Source organism: Pipistrellus kuhlii, unplaced genomic scaffold (assembly GCF_014108245.1).
Source record: "Pipistrellus kuhlii isolate mPipKuh1 unplaced genomic scaffold, mPipKuh1.p scaffold_m20_p_2, whole genome shotgun sequence".
Classification (NCBI taxonomy): Eukaryota; Metazoa; Chordata; class Mammalia; order Chiroptera; family Vespertilionidae; genus Pipistrellus; species Pipistrellus kuhlii.
In genome coordinates, this window is record NW_023425515.1 from 172,449,668 (window position 1) to 172,465,421 (window position 15,754).

The 15,754-nt window shown below is 40.3% G+C and overlaps 1 protein-coding gene across 5 annotated transcripts in view; it reads left to right on the forward strand.

Moving 5' to 3' along the window:
* Positions 1-15,754, forward strand: part of MTF1 (metal regulatory transcription factor 1) — a 44,147-nt gene that overhangs the window by 1,830 nt on the left and 26,563 nt on the right. For 4 of the 5 annotated variants that reach the window (XM_036445502.2, XM_036445501.2, XM_045584837.1 and 1 more), the window contains exon 2: positions 344-803. In XM_036445502.2, the coding sequence (XP_036301395.1) occupies positions 396-803 (408 nt within the window). In that variant the 5' untranslated portion in view covers positions 344-395. Of the gene's footprint in view, positions 1-343; positions 804-13,338; positions 13,400-15,754 lie in introns of those variants that run through there. The other variant, XM_036445503.1, reaches the window with a different exon arrangement.

The following is a 15,754-nucleotide window of genomic DNA, read 5'->3' on the forward strand; positions in this document are numbered from 1 at the left end:
AGACTGCACTGCCTCCTGGTCTGATGTGGCGTTATATTTGAGTGAAACGTAAAACGTTACTTTTAAGATTTATAGCAACTCAGACTTGAATCAGTTTGCTCCTTAACCCCCTTGAGGTATTTTGACCAAGCTTCACATTGTTTGGCAGTAAAGCACATTTGGAAGGTCTTGTGAAAACGACTTGATGGTTTCAAAGCAACACTTAAAATATTATTCCCAGGGAAAATGACTTTTCTTTCACTTCAACCTGGTCTTGAAATGAGAGGAGGACAGCCCTGTGGTTGCTGAGGAGTCCCGCGGTGCTGTGGTGCGTGGCTCTAACCCTGGCTTTGTTCTGTTGCAGACAAGTCATTACCTTTCCATTTCTCACAACTGGGCTGAAGCACAATTGAACCATGGGGGAACACAGTCCAGATAACAACATCATCTACTTTGAGGCCGAGGAAGATGAGCTGACCCCTGATGACAGGATGCTCAGGTTTGTGGATAAAAACGGACTGGTGCCTTCCTCATCTGGAACTGTCTATGATAGGACAACTGTTCTCATTGAGCAGGACCCTGGCACTTTGGACGATGAAGATGATGATGGACAGTGTGGAGAACCCTTGCCTTTTCTTGTAGGGGGTGAAGAGGGCTTTCATCTGATAGATCATGAAGCAATGTCCCAGGGTTACGTGCAACACATTATCTCACCAGATCAGATTCATTTAACAATAAACCCTGGGTCCACGCCCATGCCAAGAAATATCGAAGGTGCAACCCTCACTCTGCAGTCGGAATGTCCAGAAACAAAACGGAAAGAAGTAAGTAAAGTGGTGAATGAGGGTTCAGTTTGGCTTTGGGGAAAGTCCTTACACAGCTCTCGGTGGCAATTTTAGCGGGAAGTAAAGGTGTCTGTGCTTTCAGGACCGGCATTGGCTTTCTTGTCAATAATTCATGTTTCACGTTTTGTTGTGACTGGAACTTTTGGCTTGTAAGGCTACGTTGAAATTTGGGAAAACGAAATTATAATGTTTCTCATATTTCTCCCCAAATCATAAATTAAAATAGAAATTTCACTGAAGTACATTTATATTGCTGATGGTGGATGACTAGATCTGGCTTACCTCTGGGTTATATATAAATGATTTTTGAGTATTTGCTGGAATATGCTTTTTTAGTGAATGTTTAATGAATAATAGAGGCTAGCTTTTTTTCTTTTTTCTTTTTTTTTAAATATATTTTATTGATTTTATACAGAGAGGAAGGGAGAGAGAGAGAGTTAGAAACATCGATGAGAGAGAGTCATCGATCAGCTGCCTCTTGCACACCCCCTACTGGGGATATGCCCGCAACCAAGGTACATGCCCTTGACCGGAATCGAACCCGGGACCCTTCAGTCCCCAAGCCGACGCTCTATCCATTGAGTCAAACCAGTCCCGGCAAGGCTAGTTTTTTTTCATAAAAAATTTAGGCAAGAGACACTAAACGAGAGCAGGTTATCTAAAATAAGTTTTCATGCTTTTATTTAGCTAGTGTGAGTAAAGTAATGCATGTTACAATGTTTTGGAAACTGTAAAACATTGTACAGATGATGATTATTAGAATAAAAGATGTAGTTTAAAGGTAGTGATATACATTAGGTAAGAACTAATTGAAGGTCAATTAGAAAAAATAGATCACTGGTAGTTGCAGTGCAGGGACTAAATGTAAAATGTTACCAAATGTCTACCAAATAGACATAAGGTAAATTGTTTGGCAAAATAGTTTCTGTTTTCTTGTAATGAAGGTCGTGGAATGGGGCATTTTATTATTCATGACAAACGGCTTTTCCTTTGGTAGCTTTAGGATCTCAGAGCTGGAAGGAGCCTTAGAGAGACCATCTTGTCCTCCTCCTTAACCCCCCTGCAGTAATCTCTATAGCATCTCTGACATCAGTTTATCTGGTCTCTGCTTGACCACTCCCAGAATGAGGAGAGCAGTGTTTCACGGCTCAGCCTAATAGATGTGTTGGCCAGCTCTGATTGTTAGAAAGCTTTTACTTGTATAGAGCCAAAATCTGCCTTCCTGCAGTTGCCCACTCTTTCCAGTTTTGCCTTCCTGAACAATAGCAAGTTAAACCTCCCTTTCGAAGGACAACCCATCAGATATTTAAAGATCATGGACTTCTTTTCATTTTCACCTGTACAAGTTAAACACCTCCATTTATTTAAAGATCCCTCTTAAGACATTTTCCCCATGCTTATCATCAGCTTGGTCACCTTTGATTGTATGAATTCCAGTTTCCAAATTCCTCTTAAAATTCATAATTGAGCATAATCTCACAAGCGTAAGTCAACTAGCACTGAATACTGTGTGACTCATCTCTTGATCTGGACACAGTACTATAATTACTATATAGTTTGTATTTTATTAATAACGACATCATACTCTCAGCTTGTACTTGGAAACCTCCAGACTAGTGATTCTTATTTGGGGCAATTCTGTCCCTAGGATATATCTGGCACTGTCTGAAGACATTTTTGGTTGTTATCAGGGGGAAGTGCTACCGGAATCTTGTAGGTAGAATCCAAAAATCCTATTAAAGATTTCACAGTGCACAGGACAGCCCACCCACAACAAAGAATTATGTGGTCCACCCGGCCAAGTGTGGCTCAGTGGTTGAACATTGACCTATGAACCAGGAGGTCATTGTTCAATTCCAGGTCAAGGCACATATTTGGGTTGCGGGCTTGATCCCCAGTAGGGGGGGTACAGAAGGCAGCCAATCAATTATTCTTATCATTGATGTTTCTAGCTGTATCTCTTCTCAAATCAGTAAACATTTTTTTTTAATTTAAAAAAGAATTATATGGCCCAAAATGTCAATTATCTGTGTTCCAATAAAACTTTATTTACAAAATGGGCAGTGGGCTGAATTTGGCCCACTGGCTGTAGTGTGGACTAGAACATAGGGGTAGTAGTAGATAAAGATGGAGAGATAGTAGAGATCCAGACAGGGAAGGCAGTGACAGCATGCTAAGTGGTTTGGACTGTTTTCTGGAACTAGAGGGAAACCATGAAGGTGTCTGAACCAATGAGTGATATGGTGGCCTTTTTAAAAAGGTTGCTCTGGTAATTGGTTTCTTGACTGCCCAGACAGGAGATAGTTGTAGTTTAGGTTTGGGGTTTCATTTGAGTCTGATGAAGGATAGTGGCCTTTTATGTGGAGAAAATCGAGAGCTTTTCTTGCAGTATAAGAGAAATTGGTTATGTTATGAGAGTCTGAAGATTGAGTCATGAATTGGGTATGATTCAAAGGATTCGTTCAATTTTCCAAGTGTGTTCAATTTCTTCTGTGTGTTAGCATAGGGGCCACACATGATTGGCAAAAACTTCAAGCCTAGGTAGCGAGCTAAGTGGTTAGAGTCCACTGTGATAGGCCCTTCAGTGGAGGCATATTCATAGTTCTGAGTACATGCTGAGGAAAAAGCAGTTGACTCTGCTGGCCCCTGCCCCCTCTGGGAATGGCGATTCCATAACCAAATTCAGGAAGACAAGAAGAGGAGACATTGATGAGTTTGTTTGGAGTATGTTAAATGCACAGTCCTTGGGGAAAATTGAAGTGAACATGTTGAGAAGTCCATTGGAACTGTGAATCAAGTCGAGGAAATGGTTTGAGATTAGGATTGTAGATCCATGAAGGGACAGTAGTTCAAACTACTATGAGTGAGTTGCTTGCTCAGGGGAGAAGTCAGAGTTGACCTGAGAATTTAAGGGTTAGAAAGAGAACTGTAGATCACATAAAGAGATGGGTGAAATGCAGTGTGGTGGAAGCTGAGGGAAGAGAGGTTCAAACTGTGTGATCCTGCAGAGAGACTGAAGGGCCGAAGAGAAGCCGCTAGTTCTGCTGTCTGCACAGTTGATCACATTCTGAGAAGATGTTCACTAGAGCCCTGGGGGCTGAAGCCAGATTTTGAGTGATGGAGAAACAGGTGGGTGGTGAGGAAACAGGAGGCAGGAAGTGTCAAGTTTTTCGTGTGTGTGTGTGTGTGTGTGTGTGTGTGTGTGTGTTTTAAATATGGTGGAGGAAGAGTGTTAAGGCAGTAGTAACGCAAGGGGATTGAATCATTTTTTAGCACAAAAACTCTGACATAGTTTAGGGCCCATCAGTGTTAATGATTACTAGTGAAAGTGTTTTAAGAGCAAATGTTAGGGAAACGTTAAGTTAAATCAGAACAGAGGTTTGATTATTACAGGGTTTCTCAGAGCTTTGGATGTGCTAACAAGAAGGAAGGAAAGGCAGAGTTTCCCAAATGTTTTGAACTTGGGAAACTATTTTTCACTTTCATGTCCAGATCAGTGCTTTGTGGAACACCTTTTGGGATATGCTGATCTAGTCAGAAGAGGACGTGGTAGGGAGGGGATGGTTATGCAATCAGTGATATGAGCTGTCACTTTCCCACTTTGCACTACTGGCAAGCCTGGTTTACTGTTCACGTCTCAGGTCATTGACAATCATGTTGAGTAGGACAAGGTCAAGTGTATTATGAGCCCTTATTCATGTACTGTGGATTTAGCTCACTGAACTTTCCCCTCACCACATTTTCCATTCAATTGATGAGGCCTACATGGAAGATTCTATAACCTGTTTTTGAAATCAATAGGTGTGTGGTAGGTTGGGGATTGAGAGAGAAGCAGAAGTGGCTTTTAGTCTTCTAAAATCTTGCTAATAACCAGGCATTCAGGAGACTTGCCTTCCTGAAGTACCATTTTATCTTAGCTTTTGCTTTCACAGTGACTTTATATATATTTTTTGGCATTTAAATCCATTTTATAAACTTGTTTGGTAACACTCTTCATGGTTCTTTACTTCCCCTCCCTTCTTTTTTTATACTTAGTCTTTTTCTCCACTTCCCATTCTCTTACTCTTAAGAAATCTAATCATTTGAAAACTAGTTCTTCTTCTTGGCTACTTAAGCAGCTTATTTTTCTGAGTCAGATCTTAGCCTGAATTTCCTGTTTACCCCTGATTGTTCCATTGCTTTCTGTAGTGTGGAGTTGGCTTACCTATTACAGCCATGTCCCGCATAACAATGTTTCTGTCAAGAGGGACCTGTCGTCAAAGAGCCGGTGGTTCCATAAGATCGTAATGGAGCTGCAATGTATTATAGAATTATGTACCTGAATCCGGTATAATTTCATTAACCAATGTCACCCTATTACATTAACAAAAAGATTATAATGGAACTGAAAAATTCCTGTTGACTAGTTGCTCCTAGGCTACAAGCCTATATAACGTTACTGTAAAAACAACATGAGATTAAATCAAGTACAAGAGAATGTGATGCGCCGAGACCGGTTTGGCTCAATGGATAGAGCGTCGGCTTGGGGACTGAAGAGTCCTGGGTTGATTCCGGTCAAGGGCATGTACCTTGGTTGTGGACACATCCCCAGTAGGGGGTGTGCAAGAGGCAGCTGATCGATGACTCTCGCTCATCGATGTTTCTAACTCTCTATCTCTCTCCCTTCTTCTCTGTACAAAATCAATAAAATATATTTAAAAAAAAGAGAGAATGTGATGCAATCAAGATATACATTAAATACGAGATGAGACTGCTGCTAGCCTAACAGCATACTGTTTTACAGCAAACTTTTTTTCTGTATAAAGAGAACACCCTAAAATAACAATAAAAAGTATAATATAGTAAATACATAAACCAGTAACATAGTCATTTATTATTATGAAGTACTAGGTACTGTATACCATTGTATGTGCTGTACTTTTTTACGACTGGCTGTACAGGTTTACTCCAGCACCACCACATTTAGCCTGGGTGTGCAGGAGGCTGGGTTTGTGTAAGTGCACTCTGTGATGTCTGCCAACAAAGAAATCGCCGAAGGACGCATTTCTCAGAACATAGCCTGGTCATTAAGCAGCACATGGCGGTACTTCATTGCCTTTTGCACATGCTTGCCTTGTACAGAAATCAACCAACCAGAGCCTTGCTACAGACACCGTCTTTTTCTCCCACAGGGACACTGGTCATTCTGACTCCAATTTCATGTATCTTAGTCTCATACTTGCTGTTTTACTGTGCCTACCTGTTAGTTTGGTAGCTTTGAAAATTTTCCAATCAGACTAGTGTTATTCTGTTTCAGATCTTCATTCTTAAAAGTTGCTCCCAAACTTGAATCTCTGCCCTTCCTGAGAACCTGCCAGGACTAATACTGTGCCGTGAATATTTTCATGTTCATCCATCTCTGTTTGAAACACATCGGTGAACAAACAGAATGCACAACCACCTGTTGTAGCGCTGCCCCCTGAGCCCCCCACCCCTGTGGTTTACTGACCTTGTCACTTTTCTGCTGAATAGTTGAGAAGTGTGAAGAAAGCCAGCAGTCATATACCAAATGTTTTCTTGTCGTACTAACGTATCCCAGTGCATTGACTGAGAAGGAATATCTTTTTCTGCCGAGAAGCACAGTTACAGTGATGCTTTATAGATTGGCTGCTTGCTGTATTGGTTAGTGACAAGAGGAGACTTACTTTTTCTAGTGGGACAAATTTGAAGTGGAAGAGTAAGGGGGGGAAATCTGACTCTAGCGTTTCAGAGTCTTTTTGCAATGGGTCCTTTACTTTGGGATACTTCCTTCCAATCTCTCTTTCCTCATTATCAGTCCCTCAGGCTGTGGAATGATAGGTCCACTCAAACAAACCAGGATGGTGGTGCTGGCCCACTTTCATTCTTTGTATATATTATCATTATATCTTTGTACAGGTTCCTTCTGAACTCCCATGGACTTGCCATTTAGAACTAGGAAAGACAGAGACTAGGAAAGACAGAGACAGTTTTTGCTTGGAATTCTAGAGTTAAGGATCCATTCATTCTTTCCACAGCTTTACTCGTTGGGTATCTACTTTTGTCAAATAGTTCCTCCCCAGGACTAAGACTCCAGTATGGAGACTGCTGGAGGCTGTATATGCAAAGTTCTGGAGGAATCCAGGGCGGGGAGCATTTTCCGTTTACCACCACATGAAACTGTTGTAGCGCTGTCCCCTGCATGCGTGCCTGCATGTGTGTTACATACCTTCCCTGTCATCAGCATTTCCCTCACTGGGGCTTGCTGGCCTGGAAAAGGGACAAGGGTGGTTTTGTGTACATACTGGTTTTCCAACATGGTGCTGCAGGAATAACATGTCTCAGATGTACATGTTATATAGGCTGTACCTGTTGGGTTTTGCTAAAATGTTGCTATTGTGAAACATTGGAGAAAGAATTTGCATTTTCATGTCTTTCTCTTATTTAAACCAAGCTTATTCTTAAAATTGTTTTTTCTTGATTTGCACAGGGGTAATTTAGACCTTGGTTCCATCTTGGTTTTGGTATATACGATATGGCTTTGGGCAAGTTGCTCTGTTACCACTTTTGTAAAATTGAATTAAAAATATCTCATTGTATTTTGTGCAGATGAAATGAGATTTATTCATAATAAATATACAACACTGTAAGCATAAAACATTTAGCTTAATGTCTGGTGCATTGTGGTTGTTCAGTGAATGTTTATTTAGTTCTCTTTCTTGTAGGCCCCCATGGTTCTTAAAGGAGGTTGGGAGGTAACCCTCAGATTTAGAAGAGTTTACATTGGTCTCTGTTAGGAATTCTTAGGGACGCATTTTCTCCTTAAAACAAAGTTACAAATTGTGATTAGGTTCCAGGACAGTCTACAGAAGTCCCAGTAACTCATAATTAGCTCAGCTGTCATATGAATATCACTATGGAATGTGAACCATAGTCTATGACCATGTTTTTAAATGAGAACAGGTTTGTAGCCCCTACTGCAGGGGTTTCCGCCTCTGCCACAGCCAATCCTCTGCTCTCCCACTCGGCTCCCTTTGATTTCTTTAGCACCAGGCCACTGATAGATTCAGTGGAACCTTGTTTCTCGAACATCTCCCATCTCGAACAATTCGTTTCTCAACCCTCAACCGGACAGCCCTTTCATGCTGATACCTGTATCGCTCATGTGACAGATAAAGGAGTCATGCATCTCTCAGGTGACAGATAAAGGAGAGAATGCGCAAATATGAGTCAGTTTATCGCTGTTAAAATCTCAGGATATTGTGCTGGGGATATTTTCGTGGTGTTTTTGTTTTTTGCTTTTAGTTGCTATTTAGAATTATTGTAAAATTTTCATTTTTTACTATAGATTTTTTTGTTAAATTTACATTTCGTGACCTTTTGTTTTTAAAGTGCTTATTTATAGGTTAAACAGTACAATAGACATGTACTACCTATATATAAGAAATATTAAAATAAGGAATCATTTGGGGTTCTGGAACGGATTAATTCAATTTACATTATTTCTAATGGGAAAAAATGATTCGGTTTTCGAACAGCCTCCTAAAAAGAATTGAGTTTGAGAAACGAAGTTCCACTGAACTTCCACCGTGGGCAGTTGGGGCACCAGGCAAAGCTGAGGTTCTTAAAGCTAAAGAATGAGGACTCCTGTTATGCTGGCAGTAGCAGTGGGAGAGGGTGCAGTGGCTTGCATCTATTGAGTGCCTGCTATATATATGGGAGTCACTGTATCAGGGGCTTTAATATAGTTTTGCATTTAATTTTCATAACAATCTTATAAGGTAAATACGATTGACCTTCATTTTATAGATGAAAAAACTGAGACTTAGAAACATAACATTAACAAGTGGTAAACTGAGATTTGAACTGAGGACTCTGCATGCCAAAGCCTATGCCTTTCTAGCATAGTACACTGTTTTTGCAAAGCCAGGGAGAAAGGACACAGACCTGATAGCTGTGAAAGGGGCTGAGAAATGAGGGGCAGCCCGATGCCATTAGTTCTGAGGGTAAAGGTTGAGGAGTGGGAACAGCTGTCTGAACTTAGCTCTGGTGGTGGACAGTGGGCGGCCTGGTGAAGAAATGAGGTCAGTGCACAGCTCTTCCACTTCTCCTCGAGCTATGGTTGTACTGTATGCGTGGAAGGAATGAGATCAGTGCCAGCAGAGGAGCAGGCAGTATCAGGGAGCAGGCAGGGGAAGTCCCTAGTGATGGGGAGGGAAGGACAGCTCCTTCAGCCACAGAATCCCAGCCAGTCATTTATTTGTGAGAATGTTCGTATGCTGGGTGCTCAGAATCAGAGACTCCACTCCTTAGTAGGGGGCTGTTGATGTGTATAGAGTTTAATTCTTTCAGACTCAGACCCTGTCTTTCCTTTTCGGAAATTTTTTAAGCATTGTCTCCTGGAGGTCTGGGTTTTAATTTTCTCATTTTTGCTTATTTCATTCACCTTTCCTTTTCTGATTCTGTGGACTTAAAGGCAATCATCTTTGTTAGATATTTCTCTATTCTAGAACTGCTTAGAACACTTTTAAAGCAATATCAGCTCTCTGAAAGCTTATGCTTTCTGCCCCACTAGCATTAGACCCCATCCTCAGTGAGCCCAACCCATGCTCTCTCCAAGCTCCTTTTTCTTTTTTTCCCCTTTTTAAAAATATATCTTACTGAATTTTTACAGAGAGGAAGGGAGAGAGAGAGCTAGAAACATTGATGAGAGAGAAACATCGACCAGCTGCCTCCTGCACACCCCCTACCGGGGATGTGCCCGCAACCAATGTACATGCCCTTGACTGGAATCGAATCTGGGACCCTTCAATCCGTAGGCTGACGCTCTACCACTGAGCCAAACCAGTTTCGGCAGCATCACCTCTTTGAGCAGTTTGTCTTAATCATTCCCCAGTCTAAGTTAAATGCCTTTTTTTCTACATTTCTCTCTATTCTGACATCCACTTATCAGCACATTTTTTGTACTATCTTCCTCTTCTCTGTTTGAATCTCTTCATTTTGAGCTCCTTGAGAGCAGGGGCTATTTATCCTGTATTCCTAGCACATGGGTCAGTAGAATTCCTGGAACATAATTTTTTAAATTCATGCATGCATGATATCCTTCATTGTGTTTAAATGTACCACATGTTGCAATACCTTCTCTATGTAACCAGGAAAACTCACATTTTTTTTTTTTTTTTGCAACTTCCTGTTCTGATCCAGTTTGAGGAGGTTTAGTTTTTTCCTTTTTTTGTGAAATCTGGTACTGTTTAAAATGATTCTGAAAGTCAGAATAGCGACTTCCATTTACTGGCTCCCTCCAAATGGAGTGAGATTACTCATTTATTCAGCATTTTATGAGGGAGTAGCCATTTGCTTTGACAGTCAACCATTTCTCTCACCTTCAAATACAAATATCATCCTAGTCTTTATCCCCTTCTAACTCTCCCGTCTCTTTCTTTTTTCTCAGCCAAGTTACTTTAAAAAAATGTTTTTAAATATTTTTTCATATACTTTTTATTATGTAGTGCCCATGATTGACAAGTGTGAACATAGGACAATAGAGTATGCATGGTACAATTTTATGAGTATGCAAAAAGGAGCTCCAGCAGTGAACATCTGGAAGTTGGTCCTGGTCCCAACATTTAATTTAACTCATGGCCTATCCTTGCCTGATGGCTCAGTTGGTTGGGCATGGTCTTATACACCAAAAGGTTGTGGGTTCGATTCCCAGTCAGGACAGGTACCAAGGTTGCAGGTTTGATTCTCTGTTGGGGTGCATACAGGAGGCAACTGATCAGTGTTTGTTTCTCTCACTCTCTTCCTTCTTCTCTCTCTAAAAAGCAATAAAAAACATATCCTCAGCTCCGTCTAGTGGCTCAGTTGGTTGGAGCATTATCCAAGAGTCACAGGTTAGATTTCCTATCACAGCGCATACCTAGGTTGTGGGTTCAGTCTCCAGTCAGGACTTGTATGGGAGGCAATCAATTGATGTTTCTCTATCATCTGTCTTTCCCCCTTACCTTTCTCTCAAATCAATAAACATATCTTTGGGTGAGGATTAAACAAAAATTTAGGAATATACCTGCTTAATTTAGGAAACACCTGGGGTGGAGTTTTTCTATCCTGATGATTTTTCTCAATTTCATAGGATAAGTTATAAAAAAATAACATGTTTGCTTTTCAATGTATGTTAGAATAGTGGGTTCATTTGTTAAAAGGTCAGGGTAATGTCTCATCCCATAGAAAGCAATACTGGGAGCCTGCTGATTTAATTTCCCCCAAAATTACATTGAGTTTCTGATTTATCTGTGTCAGTTATCCAGTGAAAATTTTCTTTTAAATTCATGGAAGACAGTATCCTGTCACCTATGTGCTGGTTTATCACTTTCATTTAGTAGTGAGTTGGGGAACACAGATCAATTTTAACTTTTACTTGGAATTCAAACCAATTTTGGTTTAACTTGATAACAGTGAAAACACAGGAGTCTGAAGAGCACTGCAATATAGGGAGGCAGCAGTGGATGAGGTTGTAGATAAGAACTTACCAGTACCTGGATTTGAATTCCAGCGCTGCCATTTCCTATCTGTGTGAACTACAAATTCCTTGAGTCTTGTTACTTCACTTAGTAAGCATCGCTTTACCTTTAGGACTCAGCAGTTAGGTCTTTCACTAAGCATTTTATGATCTCTCCAGGTTAAATTTCTCATTCCTCCAACTTTGTCTCTTCAAAAAACCAGAAGCTCAAAAAACATCTTTGAGCTTCCTTTCTCCATGGCCTTGATCATCTGGAGTCAAGTGGGGACTGCCTTCCCTGACTGGTGTGTGTTATACGCTTTAAATAGATAGGATTATATTTGTTAATTACTCCTTAATAAAGCTAGGGGGTGTGTTTATATGTTTTCTACTTCACCATTTGAGAGGCTTCGGTGATAGATGGCCAGCGTTCATGTGTTAATTGGTCCATCCGGATCTTTTGTTTTGGTGTACAGGACAATGCTCTAACCAACAGAGCCACCCCGCCAGGGTCTGCATCTTTTAATTTGAACCTCTGGTTTAGGTATAAGCATTTCTAAGGCTGTGAGCTTTTTGAAAGAGATATTTATCTTCATATTACTGTTGCTGAGCATGTACTTGACACATAGAAAGCCTTTAATAAGTACTCACAGAACTGAATTGAATGGAGTAAAACCTTTCCTAACCAGATCTTGCTTTTTTCTGCCTTTACTTTAATGTTAATTTAATTAGATCATGGTGTTTATTTTTGCATTGCTTTGCATATAATTCTTCATAGCATAGAACATCGTGGTTGAAGGAACTGATTAACTATTTCTAAAGACAGAGAAAGAAAGAAAATGTACTTAAAGTATGATAGAGACACATTTCCTAGCTATAATATTTGTTAGGAATGGATTATTACGAGATGATGTTGCATCCTTTTATTTAAAAATCTTCTATTAGCATAATCAAGCACCTTCTTGAAGACAGAGGGAAGAACATTGGATTCCTTATGAGTTTATGCAAGTGCACCAGTGAATGATCAGAATGTTTCATAAAATTTTGACGTGTAATAAATAATGTAAACATATATTAACTTTAAGACATTATAGGTTTAGGCAGAATTTGAGGACAACTTTTAATCAGCAGGTGCACAGCTTTTGCAAAAAAAAGTAGGATTTATCATTTTATAATTTGCTTCTCTATCAAAATCAGCTATCTCAGCTGAGTTTATTGAAAGAATAGTTCTATTCATTGTCTCCAGCTTCTTGCTTTTTTCTGATTTCTGAACCCATTACATTCTGGTTTCTGTTCCTACTGTCAATGAAGCTAGTCTTGCTGAGGCAATTATGACTTTGTGAGTTGGCCGAATCCAAGAAATGCTTATCAGTCATCTCTGCCACATTTAACCTAGTTAACATCTTCCTTGAAACTCTGTTCCTTTGTCACTCATTACTACTTTTCTCAGCATCAAGTACTGCAGGTTTTAGTTTGTTCATTTGTTTAGTCATTTATTCCTTCATTCAACAAATATGAATTGAGTGCCACTTCTCCATAAGAGTAGGCCCTGAGGCTGTGGCAGTGTCCAAGACAGGCATGGCAGATGCAATCCCTGTTCTCATGGAACCTATAGCCCAAAAGGCTGTTCATTCAATTCAAGAAATATTTATATATTTAGTGCCCCCTTAGCTACTGCTGTGCCTCGCAACTAAATAGATAATGATATAAATTGTTAAATTATTTAATCTTAGTGGTACTATATGCTTTAAAGAAATAGAGGAAGCTATGAGAACCTATAATAAGAATACCTAATTTGTGGTAGGAGTTGGGAGTCAATCCAGAGGAGTTTCTTGAAGAAGGAACATTTATTTGAAACTTGAATTGGCCAAGTAAGAACCCTGATGGGAATAAGGATTGGAAGGGCAGGGAGGTAGGGAAGGGTAGTTAATTATTGATTGTACTGTTATCTATAAAGTTATCAGCTGCTGTAGCATCTTAAGAATGAAATTCTGCTCTTATCTTTCGTCCTTGTCAAAGGCTTTGGTTGGGTCCTGCAGTCTCCTTGATTGCAGCACTCATGGCCCTTTTCTTTTTCCTGGTCAATGGTTATTTTGAAATCTCTATCTGGCAGCACCGAAGAGATTTTTAGCTTTGATGGGAAGTCAAGATATATGTTTGAGAGGATAATCAATAAGTGGAATAGTTAAATAGTACTGGAATTCAGAGAAGGGCACTGTCTCTTAGACATGGGATGATTAACCTCCCATGAGGGCTTTGGAGGTAGATAGTGAAGCTTCAATTGAAGAAAAAGACTCAGAAAAGCAGAGAAGAAAGGAACCAGCCATTTCCAGTAGAGAAAAAGGAGAAAGCAGCCATTTCCAGTAGAAAAAAAGGCAGATAAGTGGAAATCTAGTGTCGCATTTGGGAAAGGTTGTACTGTTACCTGTAGGCCTAGACAGAGCCTACTTTGTACTGGAGTGATGCCATGGAAGACGGAAGAGGACCTACAAAGGAATCTTGACTATCCGGCTAAGGAATTGGATTTATCATTTGAGCAGAAGGATGGCATGTGTAGAACAGTTTCAGAATAAATCTGGCTGTGGGTAGCTTCAAAGCCAGGCTCTGAGACATGAGAATGCCTGGACTACTGGGCCAGTGATTCAGTTTAGCAGATGTTTATGCAGCACCTCCCTGGTGGCAGTGGAAAGGGTCAGGAATGAATAAGTGAGAGCACTTGCCTGAGGAATCCAGACTTGTGCAAGTTCATATTGAAGGTTGGATAGACAGAGAGGAGCAGGAGGGGAGACGGGGTGAGTCAGGGCCCCTCATTCCCCCACCCCCACTGGTTTTAGGGGTTGGCAAACTGTGGCCCATAGACCAGATCCATCCAGATGCCTGTTTTTTATAAAATGTTTTTTGGTTTTTTTTACATTTTATTTATTTATTTGTTAATTATTTTATTTTCTTGATTTCAGTGAAGAAGGAAGAAGAGAGAGCTAGAAACGTCAATGATAAAAAAATAAATGAAAAAAAAATCATTGATCGGCTGCCTTCTGCACACCCCCAGTGGAGATTGAGCCCACAACCCGGGCATATACCCTGACTGGGAATTGAATCCGTGACCACTTGATTCCCAGGTCAATGCTCAACCTCTCAACTGCTGAGCCATACTGGCTGGGTTGGATTTTATATTTTAAAATATCAAAATATAGCCGAAACCGGTTTGGCTCAGTGGATAGAGCGACGGCCTGCGGACTGAAGGGTTCCAGGTTCAATTCTAGTCAAGGGCATATACCTTGGTTTCGGGCACATCCCCAGTAGGGGGTATGAGAGGTGACTGATCGATGATTCTCTCTCATCGATGTTTCTGACTATCACTCTCTCTTCCTCTCTGTAAAAAAATAAAAAATATATGTATTTTTAAATATCAAAATACGAACAGTACGTCATGATGTATGAAAATGATATGAAATTCAAATTTCATTGTCATCGTGTTTTTGTAGCACAGCCTTGTCTATGTATTGCCTATGGCTCCTTCCACATAGGGAGCTGAGTTGAGTAGTTTTAACAGAGACTGTGAGGCCCACAAAGCCCAAAATAGTTACTGTTTGTCTTTTGACAGAAACTTTGTCCACCCTTGAATCACAGCCATCCTTATCTCATTCCTCTGTTCTCTGAAACAGTCTCTCTTCCTACCTGAAGCTTTCCTTCTACCCAGGCCTTTAAATATTCTTCTCTTTATGTTCCTCCCTAGATCCTCAGCTTTACTCTCTTTAGGGACCTTTCCACTCCCAGATATGCTCAAGACATGCCTTCCTTAGAAAACAAAAACAAACACTTCTGCTGGTCTCCATCTCTAGTCTGTACCTCCACTTCACCTAGACCGCTGACCCCAGCAGTCCATTAAAACTAGTCTTGCTGAGTCATTAGTGAATTCCTAGCTACCAGATGCAGTAGTTTCCTCAGTCCTTATCTTCTTTGTTTTCGCCGACATTTAACATTTTGATCATTCTTTTCTTTCTTTTTTTAAAAATTTAAACTCTTTATTGTTTAAAGTATTACATAAGTCTCTTTCCCCCCCTTGACCATTCCCTGACCACTCCCACCTCCCAGCACGTGCCCCGCCACCCCCATCTTTTTTCTTAGAGACCCTTTTTCTTTTGGCTTCTGTGACTTTGTTCTCCTTTACTTCTCTTCCTATTTCCCCAGCCCTTCCTGCTCACCTTTCAATGGCTTCTTTTCTATACCATTACCTTAAACATTGGTGACTTTCACGGTCTAGCCTTTGTCCTCTTATAAGAGCTATTATTTTATTGAGTATCTACTGTATGACCATCACTATATTTAAATGCTTTATGCAAATTATACCAAATCCTTACAACAACACTAAAAAGATAGGTTTTGTTTCCTCCATGTTATAACTAAGGAAAGTGAGCTCAGTAAGCTCTAGTGA